General features: G+C 44.5%; 1 protein-coding gene across 1 annotated transcript in view; it reads right to left on the reverse strand.

The window, feature by feature from the left end:
* Positions 1–1,597: 1,597 nt before the first annotated feature.
* The window catches only part of COL6A3 (collagen, type VI, alpha 3), an 81,309-nt gene continuing 67,916 nt past the window's right edge, over positions 1,598–14,990 (reverse strand). The window contains exons 38-42 of the mRNA XM_006866778.1: positions 14,278–14,678; positions 12,628–12,891; positions 10,712–10,810; positions 2,810–2,974; positions 1,598–1,638 (exon numbers count right to left, since the gene is read on the reverse strand). Of these exons, the coding sequence (XP_006866840.1) occupies positions 1,598–1,638; positions 2,810–2,974; positions 10,712–10,810; positions 12,628–12,891; positions 14,278–14,678 (970 nt within the window). The remainder of the gene's footprint in view (positions 1,639–2,809; positions 2,975–10,711; positions 10,811–12,627; positions 12,892–14,277; positions 14,679–14,990) is intronic.

A 14,990-nucleotide genomic window follows, 5' to 3' on the forward strand; every position in this document is an offset into this window, starting at 1 on the left:
ATACATAGATCTATTTATATTTCTCTCAAGTATATACCAAGTATTAGGAGTGCTGGACCACATGGTATTTCTATTTTCAACTTTTTAAGGAAGCACCATATGGTTATCCATTGTGATTGCAACACTTTTTGACTTATCCTCATTATTTGTCAAAATGTGCATTTTTGTTAGCTTGCTTCTTTTTGCCCTTTGAAAACAGGAGGAAATGGTCTTTAAGAAGAAAACGAGCTTATGCTTTCTCTTGTCCTTGTTGTTTTGTGCCGTTGAGTCACTTCTGACTCATAGAGAACTTGTATAGGGTTTCCAAGAGTGGCTGGTGTGTTTGAGCTGCCAACCTAGAGGTTAGCAGTCCAGTGCTTATCCAACAATGCCACACCACAGTTTACAGCATTGTCTTTGAGATTCCAGCCAAGGGAGTGGAAAGTGTTCTAGGGAAATAGTATCTTATCTCTCAGTTATTGTGGATGGGTGATAAATGGAATCCCAGAGAAAGAATCTTCTCAAGAAGGAGACCCCAGGCCCCACCCAAAAGTAAGTAGAGAGGATGAGAGACCAGAAGACCCCAGGAGTCTTGCAGTGGGAATGAGATCCATCTAACCACAGGACATGGGAAAGGGTGCAGGCTGTGCTCATGAATGAAAGGGTGTGCATTACCATTGGGTTCCTTCTAGCTCTCATTGATAAAGCTGTCTTGCCTTACCCAGAGACCTAGATACAAAACAGTGGGACCACAGTTCATGAGCTTGGCCTGGGCCCAATTTCCCTGGTCTCTCGTGAATCTGAAAATCAGTGCTACTGAGACAAGACTGCCAATAATACCACAACACTTTCAATATACTTTATTAAAAAGTTTCTTTGTATAAATTTCCTAAAAAACTTTAAAATTAAAATTAAAACCCCCACCAAAACAAACAAAAATTTTTTTTTAAAAAAAACAAAACAAAACCACAACATTAGAGGAATGCCAAAAATATTCTATGTTATGACTTTGTAAAAATTCTTTAATCAGGGCATTGGTCCCAACAGTGCACCAAGATGAAGGGATTTAGCTTCCTTCTGTCTAGATCATTTGTTACAGGCAGAAAAGATCATTAGCTTGAAATCTAATCCAGGAAGCTGGAATAAGTGGAAAAGTTGGGCTCGTGTTCATCCATCACACACAGGCTTTTCATCTAAACATCATGCTTAATTAAGGGGGGGGCAGGGATGAATCAAGCGAAAGTATATAAAGTAGCTGTGGAGTTGAGGGTAATTTTCTAGACCTTGCATTTGCCCGAAACAGGCATAACATGAAACTCCAGAGGGAATTTGAATTTATAGAAATGTTCACATAAACACCAGCAGTGGGTAACTATTACACAACCTTCAAGGTATACACATGTAACTGTCTGGGAGACAAAGAGCATTGAGTCCACAGACACATTTAGCACCATATTGGTAGGACATGCAGAAGAACGTCTCCTCTCAAGTTTGAGCATAAACCAAAGCATGAAATGCCACAGTGCAAGGTCATCTGTATCCAGGGATTCTACAAAGACAAGTTGGAAATGGCTGAATGCTTCTTCTTCAAGAGGTATGTGTTGCTGGTGCACCAAGTCTAGGTTCCCATTGCAGCGATGGCTCCGGAGTTGACCAGTACTGGATGTTAATGGCAGGATGGGCACAGTGAGGTGAGAGAAGGGAAGAGAAGAGGAAAAAGCACATTACTGACCCAAAAGAACCCTGTGCCATTTTACTGAGAATGACTCCTTTCTTTCTTATTAAGGTTCCCATGGCAAATCTCACTTTTCTGCTCAGTTACTTTCAATGGTTCCCATGAACTTCTTGGCTGATCTATTAGACTCTCTGCAACCTGAGTCCATTCTTTTGCTTCCATTAGCTGCCTGGCATTTATGTAAACTGAACTCTCTCTATTCTGGCACTGGCGCACATCTCTCTTTTAAGATGCTCCTACTGTATATCGTTCTGTTGTACATAGGATCACTATGAGTCGGTACTGACTCCATGGCACCTAACAACTACAACAACACTGTATTACCCACCGAGATATTGGATGGTCCCCAGTATCAACATTATTATCTATAGGAAGCAAACTTAACATAGGACATATGGTAGCTCTTTATCTTTGGTGTCCTTGTAATTGTTCATGGTATTATTTTTCCTAATAATCATGGTTGATATTAAGGACTAAGTAACACTTCCTAAGAGTGACAAATAGTCAGTCCTGTGTTCCTACTTGGTCCAAAAAAAAAGAAAAAGAAAGTATACAGGTATGTTTTTAGGAGACAAAATAAGAGATTAGAAAAATTAATTTATGGGCATTATCTGAGAATATGATTTATTTTCTTTTTCATCATATATCATAATCACCATAATTCAAATGTTTTTTGTGAGTGACTAAATTAAACCATTTCTGTTGTTGTTGTTGTTAAGTTCTGTCGAGTCAGTTCCGACTCATAGCGACCCTGCAGAAGCATTTCCAAAGAGCAGTTGGTGGGTTTCAACCACCAGCCTTGTGGTTCAAACTGACATCATGGTCCAGTGCTTAGCCTATGGTACCACACCGGGACTCCTCTTATGTTGTTGTTGTTAAGTGCTGTCGAGTCGGTTCCGACCCATAGCGACCCTGTACAGGGTTTCCGAGGGTGTAAATCCTTACGGGAGTAGAAAGCCTCATCTTTCTCCCGCGGAGCAGCTGGTAGTTTCGAACCGCTGACCTTATGGTTCGCAGCCCAATTCGTAACCACTACGCTACCAGGACTCCTCTTACAGGACTTGCAAAAGCCATAACAAAAGCATGGTCACTCACCAGGAGCGCAAACCTTTTCACATTCTTTCTGTGAATCGAATCTGTTTTCGTTTCCACCACAGCCTCCATACCAGAATCGCCCACAGCTTTTGCTCTCCAAATCATAGTGCCATTTTAATATGAATTTTTTGCAGGTTCCTTCATCCTTTGGCAACTTGCATATATCTGTAATGAGAAGATGAGAAAAGAGCATTCATGAGAACATGTACAGTACAGCGTGTCCCGGGCTGAGCACCATACTGCAGGGAGAAAAGAGAAGAGGGTTTCTAGGTGGGAAAGTCTCTCATGTGCTTTCCAAGTCTTGGTTCCCTCACTGGCTAATGGACATAACCAGGGATCACACTGTGAGGAATCAGTAATCTTGATGAAAGCACTCCCTAAATTGCAGATGGTAACACAAGAGGTGTTGCTGTTAAGTGCCATCGAGTTGGTTCTGACCCATAGCAACCCTGTATAGTGTTTCCAAGGAGTGGCTGGTGAGCTTGAACCTCTGACTTTGCTATCATTATTGACAGTTAAAGTGGAAATGAACTGGGTTTCCCCATCATTTTGATCACTAGCCCATTTATTTTCTAATCACTTCAATGCTAAGATTCCCAGAGAAGAAGCTGAACTTTAAAACTCCGGCATTTTTCACTGCTTCGGGGGGACAAAAATAGCAATTGGATTGTGTCAGAAATACGGTTAAAAAATAAGGCATTTCATCACAAGCCAAGAAAATAAAAGTTACAGTGGAAAGAAAAAAATCCTTTATGTGTTGTGTGTGTATGTGGGGGGTGGGGGAGTTATGTGTATGTATATGCGTATGTGTGTGTGTGTATAACTGAGTGGTCCACCAGATTAAACAAGTCAGTTAAAGAGAACCATGTACACACTGATGTAAATTAATGAGAAGGCAAAAATGTCACACAGCAAAGCGATTCAGAAGGCAGAGAAGCATTCTTTTCCCAGTTAAGGAAGTTTATGTTTCAGCTGAAAATTTTTGACGGAGGCCAGCTGCAAAGCAAGATCTAGAGCCTCTTCAGTGCCTGGAAAGGGATGTTCACAGTTCATCCTCACTAAGACTTCTGTTTACAGAGCCTTCTGGCAAACCCCAGATGGTCTGGGAGGAAGGCCTTGATGTCAACTGTTATCTAAAAGTTGGAAAAACGCAAACCTCCTATCAGGAAGTCTCATGGAGCTGATCACACGATGTTTACATAAGTAGCTAACATGTAGGAATCACATCCCGAATCCCCCAATAAAGTGTCCATCTGCTTTGATCCTTGGGTTGTTCACAGCTCCAGAGTTGGTGGACATCTGCAGTTCTGATTGGTACCAAAGAGGAAAAGGAACATCTAAGTCACTGAGGTGGTGGTTGTGTGCCGTGGAGTCAGTTCTGACTCAGAGTGACCCTGTAGGGAGTTTCCGAGGCTGCAAGTCTATACGGGAGCAGAAAGCCTCATCATTCTTGCACAGAATGGATGGGAGTTTTGAACTGCTGACCTCAAGGATAGCAGTCCAACTCATAACTACTATACTACCAGAACTCATTGATATAGAGAACCAAAATTTATGAAGCAGATTTAATGGCCAAGAACACACTCTGTAGGTTCCTTCAGGGAAGCTATTACCCAATGTGAAAGTCCGTGGATGCCTTACATACTCCCTCTCCTGGTTCCAAGTCCTCTCAGTGGCCCACAAAGGCCAGCTTCATGACCAAGAGCTTTTGAAGACCCAATGAAACCTGAGAGAAATGATGACAAACTAGGAAACCAAATTTCCTTCTTTGAAATGTGCCAATCGGAGAAGGAAAATGGCAGTCTTTCAAAGAATGTCAGGAGGGAACCGAACACGTCAAAGCCATTCAACCACTAGCACGTGTTACTTGTTTACTGGTGAGTTTCCCTTTTAGTGGGAAATAGGCCCAGGCTAAGTAGTTTCCTTCTTTTTCTTTTCCCATGTTGTTGTTGTTGTTGTTAAGTGCCGTCGAGTCGGTTTCGACCCATAGCGACCCTGAATAGGGTTTCCGAGGCTGTAAATCTTTACGGGAGCAGATCACCTCATCTTTCTCCTGCGGAGCAGCTGGTAGTTTCGAACTGCTGACCTTCCGGTTCGCAGCCCGATTCGTAACCACTACGCTACCAGAGCTCCTTTTCCCATAGCATATCCCAAATGGCCCATCCTTATTCAACTTACTTTCTTCCAACTGTGCTTCACTCCTGGCCACGGGTACTTAGCTAGTCAGTTCCCATGCCACTGGGTTCTTCTGAACCAGACACCATAATCCATCCCAGGCCCAGAGACCTTTCAGTTAACATGAGCTTGTACCACAGGACACAGCATTTGGTCATATATTAATGTTCTCTGCATTATGCTGAGCATCTAATGGGACCCTAAAGGACAGTGAGGAGAGGGGATTGTCATTGTCAATGACCTCTCCTAGCTCACTTGTGCTTAGAAACATGCTTAAAAGCCACGCAAAGGGATACCTGGTTCAGAACATCATCTGGTGAGACCCTAGGATTTTGATCTCTATATTGGCCAGTGGGCTTCAGTGATCATCCGCATATGGAAAAGGGAATTGCTGCACATGCAGTGCCCAGATAAAACCCAGCTCAGGAAATCCTTCACATTCGCAGAAGCCAAGGAACATCTTCAAACAAGGATGAGCTGAAAGGCACCCAGACACCCACACGTACCATTCATAGAATAGTTGGATGGGATACACAACAAGTCCTCAATGATGTCACCATTGACGACAGATGCTATAACGATGAGAGTCAAATCCCCTGACTTGTATTTTTCTGTACGGTCTTAATTCCTCATAATAAATATTCCTTCATTTGGCAACCAGGGGACGGGGAAATTATATTACTCTTTGAAACAGCAAAGATGGCGCATTGCAAATGTGATCTATTTCTGGTTTGCAATTTCCATAACATGGAAAAGAACCAGCTTCGACACTGTCCAAACCAGCCAGTGGACACAACTATGAGAGGGTTTCCTAAAGCAAAATGAGGGTGTGTGGGAAGTGTTTACGCTGCAACTGTAAATATGTTCCTCATAAAACAAGGAGACGGTTTACTGGCCTGACTCTGTTGACCTCAGGAAAGGCTTGCAAACCTGGAAATGTATGATTTGCTTAAATCCTTTCAAACACCCACCATTCCTGCATCTACTTTTGGAGCACTAATTGGTTTGGGAAGTACTGAGGAAACTTTTTTGTATTTTTAACCTTATTTTTTAAGTAGCTGTGGTTATGTTTTGGACCTTTTACTTTTTCAGATCTTGACCAATAGAGTTTTTAGAAAGATGTATATGTCATAATACAAAAACAAAACAAAACAAAATGTCAGATAAGCTTTGAGGATCATCATAACCCAAACACTGCACCAGTACCGAGACAGTCTCTGGCTGCAGTCAACAGAAGGATTTGAAGATGTGCTCTGTCTTTTGACCCAAGTACAGCAAATAACTTGTCATGACTTCATTTACTTCAACTTGTGGGGCGAAGTGAATTCTTTAAATGATTATTCACATGAAGCCGAGGCTTTTCCCCATCACATACGGCTGCTGCCAATCAATAATTCAGCCTTTGGTGGAGCTGCCAACGAGCTGTCTTTCAACAACACTCAAACATCTTGACTTTGTGACGCACTATGATTTTATCTTCTGTGGAATACCACCGAGCACTGCCAGTAAACCAGGACATGTTATCAACCGCAAGTCATAGTCCAATTTTAGAGGTGTTACAACAGAGTCCTGGGGTGGGGGGGATTCAATGGACCGAAAGGTCAGTTTGAACCACAAGGTAGGCGGTTCAAATCCACCAGCCACTCCTCTGAAACCCTATACAGTGTGGCTATGAGTTGAACTGACTTGACAATGCTTAACAACAACAACAATGGGGGAAATGATACATCTTATAATCAAAAATTAGAATAAGTAAGATGTTGGAGACCGTATTCCTTCCAGAGTTAAGTGACGTATGTATATTTCAACGTCTTCATCTCATGTACTCTGGACATGTCATCAGGAGGGACCAGTCCTTGGAGAAGGAACAGCATGCTTGGTAAAGTAGAGGGTCAGCAAGAAAATAAAGGAAGACCCCCAATGGATCGGTACAGTGTCAACAGCGGTGTTTCATTCTGTTGGCAGTGGGGAATGCTGTAAGGTACAACTGGCTCAGAGGAACCTAATTACCACAACAATGTCTGCTCAGGTAAAGTGCTGTGATGTGGCCAGTTCTACTGAGGGTTGATTTTTTTTAAATTGTTGATTACTTTGGCAACTTCAAATGCTGAAAGCCTTCCTCAATATGGACAGATAAGCCAATACTTTAGGATTCATTTCATCGTACAGCATATGGTAAACTTTCTGAGTCTGTTTAATGCACACACACACTCACATACCCACAATCACACATACACATATAAAATGGTGAGAGAACATACAACTCCGTACATTAGAGTGCCATGGACTAATCAGCACACAAGAGAAAGATTTGAGATTCATCTGTGTCAAATCATAGATAACTTTAAAAGAAAACATGAGTCCCATTTTCAAAACAACACGTTTTATCACATGTGGGAGCACAGTGGTTCCATGCAATAAACACTGGACTGTGAACCACAAGAGCGGCGGTTGGAGCCCACCAGCATCTCCACAAGACAAAGATGAATCTTTCTGCTCCCCTGAAGCTTTTTAAAAGCCTCAGAAACTCTATCCAGGGTTGCTATGTGTCCGAACTGATTCCACGACACTTAACAACAACTTTATCATATGCAGAGGGGAGCCCTAAATATAAAGGTCAAGATTGAAAACACATTCCTAGTGTGGACCTTACAAAACCAACATTAAGAAATGAAACAAAGCAATCTAGTCACATTCTTGTTTAAAGATCGGGTTGTTTATGTTAACTAAACACTGTTTATCTATCCTTGAACCTTCTGATCCACAAATGAGAAATTCAAAGGCATCTCAGGATGATACTATCTAGCTGATTCCAACTCACTTTCTCTAAAGGAAGCACTGAGTTTACTAGAAATTACACTTTTCCCATCCTCCATTGGGGTAAAAAGGAACATGGTGGCTCTGTAGGATAAGCCCCGGGCTTCGAATCACAAGGTCAGTGGTTCAAACCCACCTGCTGTGATGTCAGTCAACAACAACAATGTTGGAGTAAAAGTAGCCCTGTGTCTATGAGTCGGAAAGCATTTACCAGCTGATCTCAGAAATATCTCAGATCGGGCTCCAGACCAGCACAAGAAAACAAGTCACACGTATGTTTTGTTTTCCCAGTGCAAAGAGAAGTTATGTTTACACAATCCTGTAATCTGCTCAGCGTATAATGTTGCTGGTGTTGTTCAGTGCTGTTGAGTCAGCTCCTACTCACAGTGACCCTGAATAGGGTTTCTGAGGTGCACCTGGTGAGTTTGAACTGATGACCTAGCAGCTCAAACCGACCTTGAGATCAAGTGCTTATCCTATGGTGTCACACTAGGACTCCAAGTGTGTAAAAAGTTTGAAATATTTAAGAATTGTCAAACTGTGACAGAGAGATAGGAAGTGAGCACATGCTGTTGGTAAAAGGCTTGATCAACACAGGGTTGCCACCAACCTTGCATTTGTACAAAACGTAGTATCTGCAAAGTGCAGTAAAGAGAACTGTTTGGATGGATTTCAGTGACTATGAGTCCAGGGCTGACTCTGTTCTGACTCTATTTTTGGAGACATTTTCCTGTGGTCTTGTGGCTTCTCTCTACACTCAAGCACATATTGGGCAGCCCAAGAACAGGACCCAGGAGTAGAGCTAAGTGGGTTAGGAAGCACAGTGCTGGCAATGCAAGGGACAAAGGCTTATCCGTGGTCCCTTCATGTGAGACACTGAGGGCTTCATATGAGCCCATATCAAAATGGCTGAGACTTGAATACTCTTGTTCACCCCTTTCTTCACTCCACACCCTTACTGGTATTTTAGGCTCTGGTAGCGTAGTGGTTACGAATCGGGCTGCGAACCTTAAGGTCAGCAGTTCGAAACTACCAGCCGCTCCGCGGGAGAAAGATGAGGCTTTCTACTCCCGTAAAGATTTACACCCTCGGAAACCCTGTACAGGGTCGCTATGGGTCGGAACCGACTCGACGGCACTTAACAACAACAACAACAAGCAGACATATGGAGATTTCTGTTGCTTCCTTGTTTTAAAGGAAAGTCTATCAACTAAAGCATTGTTGTTGTTGTTGTTGTTGTCAGGTGCCATAGAGTCAGTACTGACTCATAGCGACCCTATGTGCAACAGACTGCCCAGTCCTGGGCCAACCTCACCATTGTTGTCACACTTGAGCCCACTAATGCTGCCACTTTGCCAATCCATCTCACTGGGGGTCGCCCTCTTTTTCTCTGACCCTCCACCTTACTAAACATGATATCCTCCTCCAGCAACTGGTCCCTCCTGACAATATGTTTGAAGTATGAGAGATGAAGTCTGCCCATCCTGGCCTCTAAGGAGCACTCTGGCTGCACTTCTTCCAACACAGATCTGTTTGTTCTTTTGGCAGCCCATGGCACTTTCAATATTCTCCTCCAACACCGTAACTCAAAGCATCAACTCTTCTATGGTCTTCCTTATTCACTGTCCAACTTTCGGAAACCCTATACTCAACGTCACTTAACAGCAACAACAACAGTGGCATCACATAAATGGGGTGTGAGGTCGAGAATACACAGCATCCATGAAGTCTATTTAAACTGAGCTGGGATGCAGATTGTACAGGAAGGGTACGAGGTAGAAATAAATGTCAGTTTAAAAAAAACAATTTCATCTTGTCTGTTTATCCTGAGCAAAGTTTGAAGCTGCCAAGTATTTCATTTTACTTGGATCCACAATCAACACTCAAGGAAGCAGCAGTCAGGAACTCAAAAGATGTACTGCATTCAGCAAATCTGCTGCAAAAGAGTTCTTTGAAGTGTTAAAGAGCAAAGATACCACCATTTTGAGGACTAAGGTGTACCTGACCCATGGCATAGTATTTTCAATGGCTTCATATGCATGTGAAAGTTGGACGATGAATAAGGAAGGCAGAAGAAGAATTGATATGTATGGAATATGGTGTTGATGAAAAATATTGAATAGACCATGGGCTGCCAGAAGAACAAACACATTTGTCTTGGAAGAAGTACAGCTAGAGAGCTCCTTAGAAGCAAGAATGGTGAGACTTTATCTCTTGTACTTTGGCCATGTGATCAGAAGGGATCAGCCCTAGATTAAGTAAAGGGTCAGCACAAAAAGAGGAAGACCCTCAGTGAGATGGATCGATACAGGGGCAGCAACAATGGGCTTAAACTTAGCAATGATTGTGAGGATGGTGTGGCAATGGTGCGTGTCTAGTTCTGTTGTATATGGGGTCCTGAGTCACGTCCAGCGACTCCTGATCAATCATGAAAGATGTTCCAATACCCTGAGGGTTGTGTACACCAGGTTAACCCAGGAGGTGTGTTGAGGGAATTAACATCCAAATACCCATTCCATGAGCTCCAAGCTAGTTTGCTTTTTGTGCTTTGAAGCCATTTGTTATTAGATTGAGTTACTGAGTGGATGAAGGTCTACTCTTTTCAGCATCTTAACCGCAAGTCATTCCAGCCCCAGAAGGAGGCATGAGGAGAATGACTAATGGACACATGCGTTGCTGGCCGTAGCTCCTAAAGCAACTCCCATGCAGTTTCCTGGAGAGCCTGATGACAGGCAGGTTAAGTGACCATTACCACTTGGGAAGTGCAGAACGAGACCTGGAAGACCACACAGAGACCAGATTCAAGGTTTCCCTTCAGAAACCAGGCAGGGCTGAGCTTAGAACTCAGATTGAAGACTTCAAAGCCTTTACAATGTGGGGAAGAATGGACTTAATACCTACACAACTCACCTGTCTCAGTACCAACCAAAGGTTCGGTGTTCACCATCAGATTGATGGTGGAGCTGGAGGCTGACCGTGCCGGCTGTGGAGGTGGAGGCTGAGATTTTTCTACAAAAGGAAAATAAGTAAATAAATAAAAAATAACAAGCAAATAAGAAATGGAATGGCTGATGGATTCTTAGCAATGGACACAAGTTTGTCTTTCATGATCAGTGCCTGTTAGTCATAGATACCTGAGGAGTCTCCACAGATCCTCAGCTCATCTATCCATCTGACGAAACCCACGAACTCTTGAACATGGATCCTCTCTCTCATCCCCTATAGAACCTCTTCTCCTGCCAGAATCCTGGGTGAGGATGAGTCTTTGGGATTCGTATCTTTATGGGTGTGCTCCACGGTGCCTGGTGGGAACTCACTTTCCCTAATCTGAATAACTAACACTTATTTGATCTAAACAACACTTACTTGATCTAAACAACTCCAACCCAAAGAGAAGACAGAGCTCCACACACACACCCTGTGAGAAGTGGGGGCAGAAAGAATGGGAGGGGGTATCCAGAAGAACTTAGAGGAGAAAGGAGGACTCATGAGTAAGTAAGGAATGCTGGACAAAAACCCCAGAGAAGGTCACCTGTAAAGCAGAGGGACCCAAGGAACAGCAGATGGCAGAGGGCAGTCAGGGCATGGTGGGACCAGACCAAAGAACCCACTGTGGTCGGGGTGATTCTGACTCCTAGTGACACTGTGGGACAGAAAGGAATTGCCCATAGTGTTTTTAAGGCTGTCCTCTTTATGGGAGCGGACGGCCAAGTCCTTCTCCCTCAGAATGGCTGGTGGATTCAAACCTTTCAGTTAACTTTGCCACCAGCTCTCCTTTATCATGGGAGTGAGGCAGGGAAATGAGAATGTTCTTTCTGCTGAGATTGTAGATGTCCAGGGCTGTAGATGGGTGGGAAATTTTGGTGGCATTTTCTACTCTCTAAACCTGGAAATATTTAGAAAATGTGGAGAAGGTGATGGGCAGTAAAAGAGCATCAGTCTGGTCATTATTCCAAGAACCAAACCAAATCCACAGCCACTGAGTTGATTCCGACTCTTAGCGACTCTGGGTGGGGTTTCCAAGGCTATAAATCCTTACGGGAGCCACTGTTGGGTTTGAACCACCAATCCTCCAGTTAACAATCCAGGGCTTATCCTATAGCCACCAGGGCTTCTGGGTCATTATTAGATACCAGAAAGCCGGGCCCTGATTCTTGGCAGCACACAACACGCTGCACCATCCTAACGGTGGGTTTCCCATCAGGCCCTTGTACTCCTGAGGGTTTTCAATGACTGAGTTTGGAAGTTGATTATCAGGCCTGTCTTCCTTCTCTGTCTTAGCCCGGATGCTCCATTGAAACCTCTTCAGCATCCTAGCAACAGACACGTATACAATGACAGATGTTGGCAGCTGTGGGTGAGGTACATTGGCCGAGACTTGAACCCACATCTTTTCATGGAGCACTGGACTGCTAACCACAAGGTCAGCAGTTCAAACCAAACAGTCACTCCTTGGAAACTCTATCCAGGGTCAGGGTCACTATGAATTGGACCGGACTCAACAGCACTTAAAAACAACAAGTCTTGTGTCAAAGGCAAGAATTCTGACACTGAACGGTAAGTGTCATCCCCCAGCCAGATACTGAGACAAATTTCCTGGGTGCTAGGTGGTTTGGGGTGGCACTCGGGACAATACACTGACTTCTCCCATAAATAGCCCAGGATGCTGGGCAGGGAGGCTTGCACATGGAACTACATCTTCCACTCTGTTGTCTGTAAGGCTGGGGTGTAACCAGAGTTTCAGGGATTTGTGTGTGTGTGTTGCTCTTTCAGATCCATATGTCCCCCTAGAAATGGGGGCCAGGGTCTATCAGCCGTGTACTCACTTGTGCTGAAGCTGCTCTGGTAGATGGCTCTGACCTGGGACCTCAGGTAGCAGACCACTGAGACATGGTACACATGGCCGCTGAGCAGGCCTCCAATGACGCGGTTCGTGCCTGTGAGGTTCTGCTTCAGAACCAGGGACTGGTCATGGGCTGCTGTAACGGTGAGGTCATAGAAATACGGACTGGGGGGCTCGGGCCTGTCCCAGTGGAGCTTGGCACTGTTCTCTGTGATCTCAGACACGTGGACTTCACGGGACATCCTCACTGCAGGATAAATATAAACAATGGGCAGAGAGCAGATCAAAAACAGGCTCCATCTGACCGGAAAAGAAAGCAAGAGAAGGCATCTGAAAGGGGGCGTCCGTAGAGAGCTGCATCTGAAAGGGGGTGTCTGTAGACAGTTGGTATCTGAAAGGGGTTATCAGTAGACAGATTATACCTTAAAGGGGGCATCAGGAGATATGTGGCATCTGAAAGGGGGTGTCAGCAGACAGATATCTGAAAGGGGGTGTCTCAGACACACAACTGTAAGGGGGTGTCTCAGACAGACATCTGAAAGGGGGTGTCAGTAAACAGATGACATCTGAAAGAGGGTGAGAGTAAACAGTTGGCATCTGAAAGGGGGTGTCAGTAGACAGCTGCTTCTGAAACTGAGATGAGGTAGGGAGCTGATTGCTCATTCAAGCTCTTGAGAAATACTGGTTCTTGCAATTAACCCTAACCACAAAATAGGAATCCATAGAAATTAGAATTCAAGTTATTCATCGGTGGGAACAGTACCACCATTTTCTTTTCATGAAAATTCTCTTCAATTAACAAGATAATTTGCCGACAGGGGGACTAGTGTGCCCATCTGGAAGCTAACTGTTTAGTACAAACTGAGCTGCAGTCTGCATGCTCCTTAGAATCCAGGATGGCCAGACTGTGTCTCTCATGTCCTTCAGACAAATTGTCAGGAGCGACTGGCCCCTGGAAAAGGACATCATCCTTGGTAAAGTGGAAGGTCAGTGAAAAAAGAGGACGCCCCCTCAATAAGATGGACTGACAGTGGCAGCAGCAGCATTGGGCTCACACATAACAATTGTGAGGATGGTGCAGGGGCGGGCAGGGTTTCGTTCTGGTGTCCACAGGGTCACTACGAATGGGAACACACTCAACAGCACATGACAACAACAACAACAGGCAAGGAGTTTCTGGGTGGTACAAATGATGAAGCACTCAGTTACCATCTGAAATGTTAGGGGATCACATCCACCCAGAGGTACCTCTAAAGAAAGTCCTGGCCATCCACTTCTGAAAGGTCACAGCCACCGAAAAGCCCACTGAGTATAGTTCTGCCCTGTCTCCCGTGGCCTCTCCATGAGTTGGAATTAACTCAATGGCAGCCAGTGGTTGGTTTTGATCCATAGGTTTGGAGTCCTTGGGTGGCAGAAGCAGTTAATGTGCTCAGCGGTTTACTGAAAGGCTGGTGACGGCCTAGCCATCCACTTCTGAAAGCCTTGTCACTTTCAGTGGAGTGGTGGAACAGTGTTAGTGTGTCATGAGTCAGAGGCCAGCCCACAGTGACCAGGATGGAATACTAGGAACACATGCTTGAAGCAAAAAATGAGGACTTAAAAAGTGACAAGCATAAGCGGGCTTTCTTACCGCCAGGATTGGTGATGGCTGGTTTCACAGCAGCTGGTTTGGCCGCCTGGAGCCTGGGGCCTGCAGGTTTTGCAGGGGCCACTGGTTTCGCAGGGGCTGCGGTTTTCACAGGGGCTGCTGGTTTAGCAGGGGTTGCGGTTTTAGCGGGGACCACTGGTTTAGCAGGAGTCACAGGTTTTGTGGCAGCTGGCTTCAGGATCACAGGCTTCACTGCCACTGATTTTGCTGCTACCACGGGTCGGATGGTGGCTGTCTTCGGAGCCTCAGGTTTGGCAGGTCCAGGCCTAACAGGGGCCGGCTTGGCAGGAGGCAGAGTGACAATAGTTGCTGGTTTGTTTGTAGTTGACCCCATTGTGGTCTCAGGCTTACTTATGGGATTAGAGGTAATATTGTTTGGAATGTTTCTGTAAAAACAAATGAAACATTAAGACCCACCCATACAGATTTTTGCCTAATATCTAAAATAGGAATCCCCCAGGTGGTGGAAATGGTTAACAGGATCTAGGTCAGAGGTTTGAGTCTACCTGTTGTTATTGTTAGGTGCCATTGAGGCAATGCCGACCCATAGTGACCTTACACACAGCAGAACAAAACACTGCCTGGTCCTGGGCCAACTTCACTATTGTTGCCACACTTGAGTCCATCGATGCTGCCACTTGGCCAATCCATCTCGTTGGGGATCTTCCTCTTTTTCTCTGACCCTCCACCTTACCAAA

This window comes from Chrysochloris asiatica, unplaced genomic scaffold (genome assembly GCF_000296735.1).
Source record: "Chrysochloris asiatica unplaced genomic scaffold, ChrAsi1.0 scaffold00096, whole genome shotgun sequence".
Taxonomy (NCBI): Eukaryota; Metazoa; Chordata; class Mammalia; order Afrosoricida; family Chrysochloridae; genus Chrysochloris; species Chrysochloris asiatica.